The 13,696-nt window shown below is 40.4% G+C and overlaps 1 protein-coding gene across 3 annotated transcripts in view; it reads left to right on the top strand.

The window, feature by feature from the left end:
* nin (ninein (GSK3B interacting protein)) overlaps positions 1-13,696 on the top strand; it is a 149,623-nt gene that overhangs the window by 68,203 nt on the left and 67,724 nt on the right. For all 3 annotated transcript variants that reach the window (XR_010018042.1, XM_063048625.1, XM_063048634.1), the window contains 2 exons: positions 7,771-7,813; positions 10,862-11,052. Coding sequence is in view for 2 of the 3 variants with exons in the window: in XM_063048625.1 (XP_062904695.1) it covers positions 7,771-7,813; positions 10,862-11,052 (234 nt within the window). In the remaining variant the exon portion in view is untranslated. The remainder of the gene's footprint in view (positions 1-7,770; positions 7,814-10,861; positions 11,053-13,696) is intronic.

Raw genomic sequence — 13,696 nt, 5'->3', positions numbered from 1 at the left:
GTTTATCCATCTCCTCTAGTACTTCTGTTTGTTCTTGCAAGACCTGTGCTTTCTGATACTTCTGGCAAGGTTTTCTCTGTGAAGAAAGTTAAGTATTTGTTTAATTTCACTGCTATTTTTTATTCCCATCGCACTCTTAAGTTTCTGTCTATAAGGGATACAAACTTGTCCTTCAAAAGTTTTTTTTAATGCATGAGTTAAATCTCCAACAGGTTGTTTTTACGTTATTACAGTTTACTCTTATTTTCTGTCTTCTTATTCTTTATTAATTTCTGTGTCCTCTACTGGTTTCAAGATGCAACCATGATGTAGACCTGGAGTTGTTTCTGGCATTTTGATTATTCCATTCATTTAATTTAGTATTATTTAGATTGAGGTCACTCAGTCCTCATTTATTGTCATTTAGAAATGCATGCATGCATTAAGAAATGATACAATGTTCCTCCAGAGTGATATCACAAAAAAAACAAGACAAGCCAAAGACTAACGCTGACAAGACCACATAATTATAACATATAGTTACAGCAGTGCAAAGCAATACCATAATTTGATAAAGAGCAGACCATGGGAACGGTAAAAAAAAGTCTCAAAGTTCCGATCGACTCCCGATAGTCCCAATAGCAGGCGGCAGAAGGGAGAAACTCTCTCTGCCATAAACCTCCAGGCACCGACAACTGTCGATGCATTGGAAGCACCCGACCACAGCTGACTCTGAGTCCGTCCAAAAACTTCGAGCCTCCGACTAGCTTTTCGGCACCGAGCACCATCTCTGCTGAGCGCTTCGACCGCGTCCCGGCCGCCAAGCAACAGGCAAAGCCGAGGATTCGGGGCCTTCCCCTCCGGAGATTCTGGATCACACAGTAACAGCAGCAGTGAAAAAGGCATTTCAGAAGTTTCTCCAGATGTTCCTTCGTTCTCTCATGTCTGACTTTATCAAATCAGGATTGTGCACGGCACCCAACTTGACAGATCACAGATATCATTCACCGGAGTGGCCGCGCCATCTTCTCCTCCCCCTGTTTTTGATTTCTTCTTGCAGAGTTGCCTATTCTGACATTAGTAATTTATCATAATTACTTATTGGAATGTCCAAAGCAGATATAATGTGGTTTTCCAAGTAGATTAAATTATCAAGACATAATTTTACAGCCAAATTAGTGAAAGTTGTGATTGTGCGAAATTGACAAGTGTAAAACTGTATCATTGCTGAGGCCTGGTCAAATTCAAGATGAGCATTCATAGATTCTTCAAAGAACAGCTGGTTCAATTATATTAATAAAAGTAAATATTAGGTACAGCAATGTGATTATATTTGTATGTCAATGAAGCCAAATGTGATGTAATGACCTAATTATGTGTGTGACATAAGTACGTGGTGGTTTCTTGTAGGTCTATAAAGGGTTAGAATATATTCTGAAACTGCTGATGTGCGTGTGCTTATAATTATGTGATTGGGGAATATATATGTGAAGGTTAGCAAGATGGTATGATAATTAGCTGTTGGTAACCATGTCTTGTGCTGTTTTATATAAGTAAGCAAGCAGCATGTCTAATGAATCCCTTGCAATTTGTAAATAAATGTGTGCTGTTACCATAAGGAGAACTTGCAACTGCTTCAACAATATCCAAGCTTCACCTTAGGATATATTACAAATGCTAATGAGGTGGTTAGGAAACAGAAAGGCATTAAAACAAAAAAAATAAAGTCTACATTGTGCCTTTAAATCTTATCTCATGCATTCTGAAAACTCGTGTGTTGAAAGCAAACAAGACAGAGAATTGAATGTTTGCTCTCTCAACAATAAACTAATTGCATTTGTGCTGTGGGTCAGAATGTTGTCTGGTCTCATAAGTGTTGCTGAATCTTGTTCTGTCAGCTATCACTTTACTTCACAGGCAGGGAAACTAATTAGATGAACTACGACCTCTGTGAGGGTGGGGATTTTGGGAGGACACAAAAGTGGGCCAACCACTCAGCCCTTCTTATTGATTATGGTTCTGTTTACTTCAGCCTTGTCTTTGGCAATCATGCGCTAAGTTCCACCACAGCTGAGGATGGGGATATTCTTAGAGTTTCTCACCTGCTTGCTGTTTATTTGTCCACCACCAATGAAGACTAATGTTGCAGGATAGCAGAGCTTTGATCTGATCCTTGTGTTGTGAGATCAGTTGGTTCTGTCTAATGCATGCAGCTCTTGCAATTTAGTATGTGCATTGCTGTTTCACAAAGTTGGGAGCTCGTTCTTGGATGTGCCTTGTACTGCTCCCAGTATGACCTCTACACCAGGGTTGCAGCTCTATAAAACTCTGGTTACACCACACTTACTGTGTTCAGTTTTGGACACCTCAATATAGGAAGAATGTGAAGCTTTAGAGAGGGAGCAGAGGAAATTTACCCGAATGCCATCTGAATTGGACAGCAGGTGTTATAAGGATAGGTTGATCTCCTTGGATCAAAGAAGGATGAGAGGTGAATTAATAGAGATGTACAAAATGATAAGATACATAGATGAAGTGAATAGCCACAGCATTTTTCACAGGGCAGAAATGGCAAATACGAGGAACTATGGTTTTAAGGTGATTGATGGAAAATATAGGGGGAATGTCAAAAGTAATTTTTTTTGTAGAATCTTTTAGAGAGGGAGCAGAGGATATTTACCAAAATGCTGCCTGGATTAAAATTTGCAGTAAGCCTGACCAGAGGCTAGTAACTTGCTAATTCATGAAACAGTCATTGTTGCTATTAAGTATAAGTGAAATTGTATGACCATCAAGAACTTCTTTCATACAGTAATCCACATTTATTCTCCAGTACTAAATTTATCACAGATTTAAAGGGTGCAGGTTTGCATTATCAAACGGCTTTCAAATAGAAAATACTAAGCTAAAAGTTTTCCTTCATATCGTCAAACATCAGTGTGATAATGCTGCATGTAATGCTCTTTGCTACCTTAGTGTTATGTTAATAGGCTGCTGAGAATGGTGAGCTTCTTATAACAATTGTCTGCTATCCTTAACTTATGAATAAAGATCTGGTTCTATGAAGCAGATGGTGGAGTGCAAAAGGTTGGTCAGTTTATGTATATTTGTTAAGAGAGGCAATGACAAGTAAACAATGTCAATTGTAGCGTGTGCTTTTTTTCAGTGCAGAGGATATGGTCCAGAATACTAAACTGTGCCATCTGTTCTTTGGTTCAGCTGTGCAAGTATTGATCTGAATAATATATATTCAATGCATGGACTGCAATAAATACTGACTATACATTTATTCGTTCGTGACGTACCTTACGTGATTTTTAAGTACTTGCTTCCCACACAGTAAGGGTTAATTCTTGCTCGCAAAATCTATTTCATTCATTGCACAGTGAATTTTAAAACCTACCTTTACATAATGAAATAGCTGAAAGTTGGTCATCATGTATTAATTCAAGTGTAGCATGCCTGAATGCTTCTGGCCAAATACCCAACAGCAGTAGTGGTATTGAGTGTCACTGCTGTGTTATTAGAATTTCTACAAGTACAGAATTTCAGTTCAGTTGATCTGACTCTGTTGTTCATTATGTTTATTGAAATGATCTTTTTTGAATGAGAGCAGTCAGCCAATTTATGTTCATGGTGCATTTAAGAAAACAACACCAACTAAATAAAACCACCTGAAATCTCTGTCAGTGTAAAATTAATGGCTCTGATTTCTGTAAATTCTTTTCCATGCTTTAAGGGTACAGATAAAAGAGCACGTTGGATATCTGGATATCTGGCCTTGCGGTGTATTTCCTCCTATAGAATGTAAAATATCAACCCCAGATGCACAGACATGCATTCTTTGGATTTCCTCTGTCTGCATCTGTCAGCAAGCTCATTCAAAAGTTCAAAGTAGATTCATTATCAAAGTGAGTATATGTCACCATATACTTTCCCTGAGCTTCATTTTCTTGCGGGCATGAACAGTAGATACAAAGAAACACAAAAGGATCAATGAAGAACTACACACAAACAAAGACGGACCAACAGTGAATCTGCAAAAGAAGGCAAACTGCGCAAATAGAAAAATAATAAATAAATAAATAGAATTATATTGAGAACATGAGTTGTAGTGTCTTTGAAAGTGAGTCTATAGGTTGCGGAATCAGTTCACTGTTGGGGTGAGTGAAGTTATCCACTATAGTTCAGGAGCCTTATGACTGAAGAGTAATAACTGTTCCTGAATCAGGTGGTGTGGGAGCTGAGGCTACTGTACCTTCTCCCTGATTGCAGCAGTGAGAATAAGGCACGGCCTGGATGGTGACTGTCCTTGGATGTTGCTTTCTTGTGGCAGCACTCATCGTAGATGTGCTTAATATGGGGAGGGAGGGTTTTTCCTGTAATGTACACTACTTTTTGTAGGCTTTCTGGTTCATGGGCAATGGTATTTCTACGCCAGGCTGTGATGCAACCATCACGGTTTTTTTGTATCTAGAGAAGTAAATAATTGCAGGCTGTGTAGGGGAAAAAAGCTACCTCTCACCTCCCCCCTCCATATTCTCCTCCAGTCACTTTAAAGTTATACCCTCTTGTATTCTGTCTATGTCTCTTATCATCTTGCACACCTTTATCAAGTCACCTCTCATCCTCCTTATCCCAAAGAGAAAAGCCCTAGCTCACTCAACCTTTGCTCATAAGAATGCTCTCTAATCCAGGCAGCAATTTGGTAAATATCCTCTGCTCCCTCCCTAAAGATTCTACATCTTTCTGAAAAAAACTTACTTCTGACATTCCCCCTATTTCCCATCAATCACCTTAAAACCGTAGTTCCTCGTATTTGCCATTTCTGCCCTGTGAAAAATGCTGTGGCTATTCACTTCATCTATGTATCTTATCATTTTGTACATCTCTATTAATTCACCTCTCATCCTTCTTTGATCCAAGGAGATCAACCTATCCTTATAATTTCTGCTGTCCAATTCAGATGGCATTCAGGTAAATTTCCTCTGTTCCCTTTCTGAAGCTTCACATTCTTCCTATATTTAGGTGTCCAAAACTGAACACAGTAAGTGTGGTGTAACCAGGGTTTTATAGAGCTGCAACATGACCTCACGGCTCTTGAACTCTATCTCCCTACTAATGACGGCCAACACAGCATATGCCTTCTTAACCACCCTATCAAAGTGACCCCTCTGTTCCGCCACACTGCTAAGAATTCTGCTGTTAACCTTGTACTCTGCCTTCAAGTTTGACCATCCAGACTTTATCATTTAACAAATTTCTGATTGAACTTCATCCTCTTAAGATTCTACTCAATATTTTTTCTATTTAAATCTTTCTATAAACATTATAACTAGGTTTGTTGTCTCATATTGTGGATTAGAATTGAAATCAAATGTGCTGAGGATCTGTGTAATCTTGTAATTTCAGAACTAATCTGGAGTTTTCTTTGCCTAGTTGGCAAATCAAATCTGTTTCCTGAGCATTATTTATTTGTGCCATGCTGTGTACACAAGGAACTTGTACCCTTTAGCCATGCGCTGTATAATAGAGATAAGCATTGTTCACAAAAAGAATTTCCTCATTGGATTATGAAGCACAGCAAGATTCCTTTTCTAAAGGTAATTAATATGGCCTAGATCATGGTTCCATTAAACACTGTATATATTAGTCTAGGAAGGTACCAAGGACTCAGATGAATGTATGACTTTTAAATTGTTTTCTAGGATAATACTCAATGACAGAGGTAATTTCTAGGGTAATTGAAATATTCCACCATCTGCTCTAATTTTTAAACCACTATGTATCTATGGAAACCACGCCTCCATTTTCTTTTAGATTAGCATCCATCCACTGTATTCTAAAGCTACAATTTCACAGGTCACTGCATTATGTTAAGTGCTGATATGGATGTAAGATGCTTAGAGTTAATTTAGCAGGTCTTTCTTTGAAATTGCTTGATCAAATCAGCGTTTCAAAGCTGAATGTGTTGCAGTTGGTGACGGTGCTCTCTGTTTTGAGCTATAACCAGAATGAAGTGATTTGGTCAGAAACCATATTAGCATTAGAGGGCATGTCCCTAAAATATCATCACAGGAGAAACCTTGAAATTCTGACTTTAAAATACAATTGGATCCCCCAAAAAATTGATAAAACCCCAAACAATTGTGCTAGAGAATAACTGTTGTGCAGCAGGCCACTTGTAATGGCAAATAACCTACGTATTCTATCATGTTCCAAATGGATCCATTTATTCTAATAAAAATACTTCAAATACATCTTTAAGAAAATCAGCATATATAAATGTACCTTACAGTGGATTATGGTTTGCATTTTCATGTTTATTTTTAGAGGAGAATGGTAAGATTATTAAGAATATGTAACATTTTTGCAGAAGGGTTGAAAGAGGGACAGAGCAGTCATAATATTTGAATGTCTTTTAAGTGAAATGAGTTGGAGAATTAATTGATAAACAGTACACAGAATCAGAATCAAGTTTAATATCACTGGCATATTTTGTGAAATGTATTGTTTTGCAGCAGCAGTACATTGTGATATATAATAAAAATTATAAATTATTATGTGTTCTGGGTGATGGAGCCCTAAATGATGGATGCCACTTTTTGAAGGTGGTCTGGATGCTGGGGAGGCTGGTGCCCAAGATGCAGCTGGCTGGGTTTGCAACCTTCTGCAGCTTTTTTCCGATCCTCTGCAGTGGCCCCTCCATACCAGTGATACAACCAGTTAGAATGCTCTCCACAGTACATCTGTAGAAATTTGAGTGTCTGTTTACAGAGTTCCAGTTGAACATCGCAGCTGAAACTGAACTGAACTGAATGAACCAGATGTCATGCAGGGTAATTCTTGGACCATATCAAGTAGGCTTTTAACAGGACTCCAAAGAGAAATATATGTCTGAAGACACTGACCTTCTAGTTTCCTGCCATTGATATAGTCCCAATCCACTCTTAATGTTGCTGTACCTTCAGTGATCTTTAGGTTACCTTTTATCACCTCATATTTCCTGCTTCTTGCAAACTTCCTGAAGTGGAGACTCATAAACAGCTTACAAGGCACATCTGCATCCCTTTTACATGCTGAAAGTACATGTTTGAGCTGGATAATTAACCGTTGTGGTAATGAATAACAGAAGTGTGGCACTCTTCACACAATTGGAATAATCTGTGGGGAGATGATAAGAAAGTGGGGAGATTAAAAAATATGATCAGTGTTTCTGAATGTTTGATTGTCAGTGGTCTTGCTGAACAAAAGGGCCTGATTTTTATATTGCATGACCGAAGAAATGCAGCACCACTCGTGTTAATATCATTTAGCAAAGGCAGTCACCCAGTGTTGTCCCTGCTGTCACAGGGATATGAAGATCCCAGGGTATAGTTCAAGGAGGAGAAAGTCTAGGTCTCCCTGGACCCTAGAAAACAGTTCATCCTTAACCAACACCACGAACACTGATTAACCAGTCATTAATTTCAGTGCTTTTAGTGAACCCATGCAGTGCTTAACTGGTCTGACTGATTTGTAAAACTTAATATACACCAAGGATCAGGGATGAGCGATCAACTTCATTCACCATATACATGTGTCAGGAATTTGCTGTGATGTGTTGGTGCAGCATTTTACAAAAAACAACCTTCAACAATGATAAAGAATTATATAATAATAAAAAAACATATTTAAAATATGTTCTACATTGGTTATGGCACTTTACGAGCTTGTGAAAAGTACTGTATTTCATGTGTATAGCGAATGTATTTCTGATTAATGCTTAAACTGGTTTGTTTCTGTATTTAGAACTGGAAAGCTTCCACTGAAAGGGAAGAATACGAAGCTGAAGGTAAGAATGATCAACAAACTCGGAAAATATTCTTCAACAACTGAAAGGCATATTTTTCTTACTCATCTGTGACAAGTGCATTAGTAAGGTTGATGCTGGGTAGGTTGTTTCTCTCTGTTAGTTTGCTCATTATTTGCTGCAGAGTCGGAATGCCAGCCGTGTTGTTAAGGGCTTGGATACTTCAATCAGTGGTGATGCTGGGTGAAAGTGATTGACTACATTCTCTGCCTGTATTGCCTTCTATGTTTTGTCCAAGTGCTATTCAATGCGCATGAGTGCTGATTCATCAGATGAAAATGCACATTAGGTTGTAATCAGAAAGGGGTTTCTCACAGCTGGGTGCAACTTACTGCCAGGAGATTTCATATAGTCTGGAATAAATGTTGAGGACTCCCAAGGCCACTCCTTTCTGCCTTTACACCACCTTTGACTTCCCTTCTGTTTGATCAGCCAGATCGAGTTGGTATGTTGTCTGTGAGGTATAATATTGTGTGTCTCAGGATATCAGGCTATTGACCAACTTAGCTGGTAGATCCCAGTGCCCCATATGTTTGTGGAGAGAAATTTTCAAAGTTGACCGTAGTGCATGTAGCTTTTCCAATGATGAATTTAGTGCTTACAGCAATGCCTTGTAATGCATCCAATTTTATCCTTCTATGTTAATGCAGCAGTACAATACAGGTTTCCCTCGCCATCCGAGGGTAGAGCGTTCCTATTAAACGGTTCATAAGCCAGAATATCGTAAAGTGAAGAAGCAATTACCATTTATTTATATGGGAAAAATTTATGAGCGTTCGCAGACCCAAGAAATAACCTACCAAATCATACCAAATAACACATAAAACCTAAAATAACAGTAACATATAGTAAAAACAGGAATGATATGATAAATACACAGCCTGTATAAAGTATAAATACTTTTCTACAATAATTGCCACACTATTCTCGGTAGTGAAAATCTCACGGAAGCGCTCTTGGCAGAAACACTCTCTCCAGTAACCTTTAAGCTATGAAGCTGCCAGATCATACCAAATAACACATAAAAATACACAGCCTATATAAAGTAGAAATAATGTATGTACAGTGTAGTATCACTTACCGGAATTAGAAAGACAGTGCTGAGCACACTGATGATAGTGTGTTAGGCTGAGTCGTTGGAGGTTGGGGTGGACCCCAACCTCCGAGCAGTGAACCGATACCGAACCGCGGAGAATGCAGCAGTAGCCGGGACACACCTAGCACATCTTTAAGAAAAAAGCCGAAATAAGCAAGCTAATTAATTAGGTACCGTCCGGCATGTAAATGTTAGCCCAGATCAGAGGCGACACAATCGGCAATCGCTTCTGATCTGGGCCGACATTTACATGCTGGGCGGCACCTAATTAATTAGATTGTTTATTTCGGCATTTTTCTTAAGGATGTGTTGGATGCATCCCGGCTACTGCTGCATTCTCCGCGGCAATGTATCGGTCCTCAGCCCAGGGGTTGGGGTGGTGGGACACTGAGATGTCATCTCGTCGTCTGTTTCCATCAGGGCAGGCAGGTCATTTTCTTCTGTGTCTGCCTGCCTCGATGTCAAAGGTCGATGTTCGTCGTCTTCTGTGGCTGATGTGGAAGGCTTGAAAAATGGCAGAATGCTTGACTGCTTATCCTCACGCATTTTCCTATCATCTCATGCAGTTGCTTCACGTTCAGTTCCTGGACAACTTCACCTTTGGTCCGTTCGCTACTGCGTTCGGTTTCAATTGTTATCCTTTCCTCTTCCAATTGCATCAGCTCTTCATCTATCAGTTCTTGGTCATGGGATGCCAAAATCTCTTCAACATCATCTTCGTCAACTTCCACAAGCCAAACTCACTTTGTCCTTGCTTCGTTCACCACGATCGAAACGCTTAATTATGTCTAGTTTTATGCTAAGGGTAACACCCTTACGAGCTCTTTTGGGCTTTTCTGATACCTTTGAACTCATCTTGCTAACAGCTGCTCACAGGCACGTGTTTAAGCAATGCCGGCTAGAATGCAGTTCCAGGGGAGGAGCAGCTGCTCAGGGCACGCGCTGCTTTTTTCGCACACTGCCTTTTTTCGTAACAGTGAAAACACCTTCTGTTAGCGAAAACAGGTAACTAATGTAGGTGTTTTGCAACAGCGAGGTTTCATAAAGCGAACGTTTGAAAAGCAGGGGACCCCTGTACATTTAAATGTCTTGGCAGGCATTTAAGAGAGTGATGAGGAGTCATTGATGTGATTGTAGAATTACATCAAGGCCAGACAGGGTATATAGGTAGGGGATGGATGACACATTCCCTCCCTAAAGGACATTCATGATCCATTTTCCCACAATACTGCCATTGTTAACTGAACTCCATCTCTTGAGCTATGAAGACAAGGCAAACCTTGGCCTTGTTCAGCACACCCAACAAAAGCCCTGTTAGGTTTTGGAGTAATTATTTCACAAGTTACTAAAGTTGATAAACTCGTTCAGACTGGAAGGATGGGCACTGTTGCTAGGTGTGTCTATGGAAGCGTAGCCCTTGGAGCAATTGAGCAATGTCACAAATAGGTGAGATGTGCCTGCCTTTCATCTGAAGTTCTGAAACAACCAAATACCCAATCCACCAGAATATTAACTCCCCGAGACTAAACTAAACATATTCACTTGGAAAATGTACAGTGTAGCATTGACATACTCAGTACAAAGAATGGCCAGTGTTCACTGAAGTCAGCTGATATCTCCATACGTACAACATATCCAGGTCTAGCAGTGACTATGTGGTTTGAGGATGTATGGTGTGTAGAAACTAATGAAGTACATGAGAGAAGATACTACATCAAATGAGGGATTTTCTGCTATTCATAATGGCAGTAAATATCAACTATTAAAATAATAAATGCAATGAAGAAGATCATCTGAATAATAAATTTGCCAGCCCAAATTTGATTTCAAATTTCTCTCACCTTCATTCATGGTTATTTTAGTTCAGATTAATGTCCATTGATCAATTCTACCTTTTCACAAGCCACTGTAAACATTGTGAACATGTTTTCCAGGTCAGTTGGGATTTTGGAACCCGGATGATGTGACTACTTCTCAGAGTGTGTTTGGTGCTGGCCCCAAATGGATTGAAGAACGACTTCAAACAGTTTCTGAAGAGCTTGGAGTCACCAAAGACAGTTATCTGAGCAGCAAAGAGTTGATTTCCATATGTGATCAATGTGGGCTTCAGAATGTAGATGCAGAGGTGATTACTTTTAACATAATTTCTAGCTAATCTGTGAATGCCAGTCAATATTCGGTGTAGACAGAACAAGGAGTCATGTCTAGGCAGACAACCTAACACCCGTGCAATACGATCATCAGCCACTTGCAAATTCTGGAGGAATTCACGTGGAGCTTAAGGTGTATCTAATTTTCCTGATGACCCAGCTCTGGGAATAATCAGTGAGACAATTTTTTATCCCAAAGTGAGTTGTGTGGAACTTGAAATTATAAGTGGCAAGTTAGTCTTGCAGCCCCTGAGTGTTGGCAATACCCTGCATATCCCCTTCATTTTCCTTTTGCTCAACAGAAAATTACTATTCATTTAGAAAAGGCTGCTTCTCCAGCAGTACATTGGAGATAAGTGTAAACTCGCACTGCAAAACTATGTGCCTTTTCAACACCCTTTATGCTGAGAAGGATTCTATACTTGCCACTATAAGTGAGGCACTGAGTTGTTTAAAAGCAGCAGTGTGGTACCTTAAGGGTGATGCGATAGCATGGTGATTAGTGTAACACTGTTACAGTGCCAATGATCACCAGTTAGGGTTCAATTCCCACTGCCACCTGTAAGGAGCTTGTACATTTTCCCTCTGACCATGTGGGTTTCCTCTAGATCGTCCAGTTTTCTCCCACATTCCAAAGACATATGGGTTAAGGCTGGTACGTTGTGGGCATGCTACATTGGCACAGGAAGCATGGTGACACTTGCAGGCTGCCCCAGCACGATTTCCACTGACTTGGATTGATGCAAAAAAACACATTTCACTGTATGTTTCCATGTACATGTGACAAATAAAGCTAACCTCTCTAATCTCTTTTACCCCCTCATTTGTACAAAGCAGTCTGTTGCGCAACTGAAGTGATGTACCGCCGAACGTTAATGCACTGTCCCTAGAGAGCTACTTTTATTCAGATCAGGCAGATTCTGTACCAATGTAGACCTAGTGGAGATGCTGCCTCGCATGTCCGGCGGCTTGCATTCAATCCTGACCTCACATGTTGTGTGTGAAGCTTGCTCTTTTTCCCCGTAGCCAAATGTATTTTCTCTAGGTGTCCTTTTTGCTCCCTTATTCCAAAGATGTGCTGTAGTTTGGGACGTTAACAAGCCACTGTCAATTTACCCTAGTGTGTAGGTGGAATGGGGGGGGCAGAGGGTAGATGGGAATGTGGGAAATTAAAATGGGACTAGTGAAGGATTAGTGTAAATGGTACTTGATGATCAGCATTAATACAGTGGACAGTTTTCATGCTGTAAAACGATAAAAACAAGAGAAGCTTTTACGTGTCAGCTATGTAGTTTAATACCTGTATAGTGTCCTCACTGGGAAATTTGTCTTTCTTTTTCATTGCCTGTGCTTCTTCACTGCATTGGAATTGCCTTGAGAAAAGCAACAATCAGTAGGATGGTCGTGGAACGCACCTCTCATCAACATCTCAATGACAAATGCTGGTCTGTCATAGAAACAGAGAAAACCTACAGCACAATACAGGCCCTTCGACCCACAATGCTGTGCCGAAACCCATAGCCCTCTATTTTTCTAAGCTCCATGTACCTATCCAGGAGTTTCTGAAAAGACCCTATCGTTTCCGCCTTCACCGCCGCCGCTGGCAGCCCATTCCATGCACTCACCGCCCTCTGCATAAAAAAAACTTACCCCTGACATCTCCTCTGTATCTACTCCCCAGCACCTTAAAACTTTGCCCTGTCATTTTAGTCATTTCAGCCCTGGGAAAAAGCCTCTGACTATCCACACGATCAATGCCTCTCATCATCTTATACACCCCTATCAGGTCACCTCTCATCCTCTGCCACTCCAAGGAGAAAAGGCCAGGTTCACTCAACCTATTCTCATAAGGCATGCTCCCCAATCCAGGCAACATTCTTGTAAAACTCTGCTGCACCCTTATCCACATCTTTCCTGTGGTGAGGTGACCAGAGCTGAGCACATTACTCCAAGTGGGGCCTAACCAGGGTCCTATATAGCTGTAACATTACTCCTCGGCTCTTAAACTCAATCCCATGGTTGATAAAGGCCAGTGCACTGTATGCCTTCTTAACCACAGAGTCAACCTGTGCAGCAGCATCAAGTATCCTATGGACTCGGACCCCAAAATTCCTCTGATCCTCCGCACTGCCAAGAGCCTTACCATTAATACTATATTCTGCCATCATATTTGACCTACAAAAATGAACTACCTCACACTTACCTGGGTTGAACTCCATCTGCCACTTCTCAGCCTAGTTTTGCATCCTATCAATGTCCCGCTGTAACCTCTGACAGCCCTCCACACTATCTACTTTGTGTCATCAGCAAATTTACTAACCCATCCCTTCCTCCACTTCCTCATCCAGGTCATTGATAAAAATTACGAAAAGAAGGGGTCCCAGAACAGATCCCTGAGGCACACCACTGGTCACTGGCCTCCATACAGAATATGACCCATCTACAACCACTCTTTGCCTTCCGTGAGCAAGCCAATTCTGGATCCACAAAGCAAGGTCACCTTGGATTCCATGCCTCCTTACTTTCTCAATGAGCCTTGCATGGGCTACCTAATCAGATGCCTTGCTGAAATCCATGTACACTACATCTACAGCTCTACCTTCATCAATGTGTTTAGTC

This window comes from Mobula hypostoma, chromosome 1 (genome assembly GCF_963921235.1).
Source record: "Mobula hypostoma chromosome 1, sMobHyp1.1, whole genome shotgun sequence".
In the NCBI taxonomy this organism is placed as follows: Eukaryota; Metazoa; Chordata; class Chondrichthyes; order Myliobatiformes; family Myliobatidae; genus Mobula; species Mobula hypostoma.
Note: the sequence above shows the minus strand (reverse complement) of the source record. Positions and strands in the feature narration are given on the sequence as shown.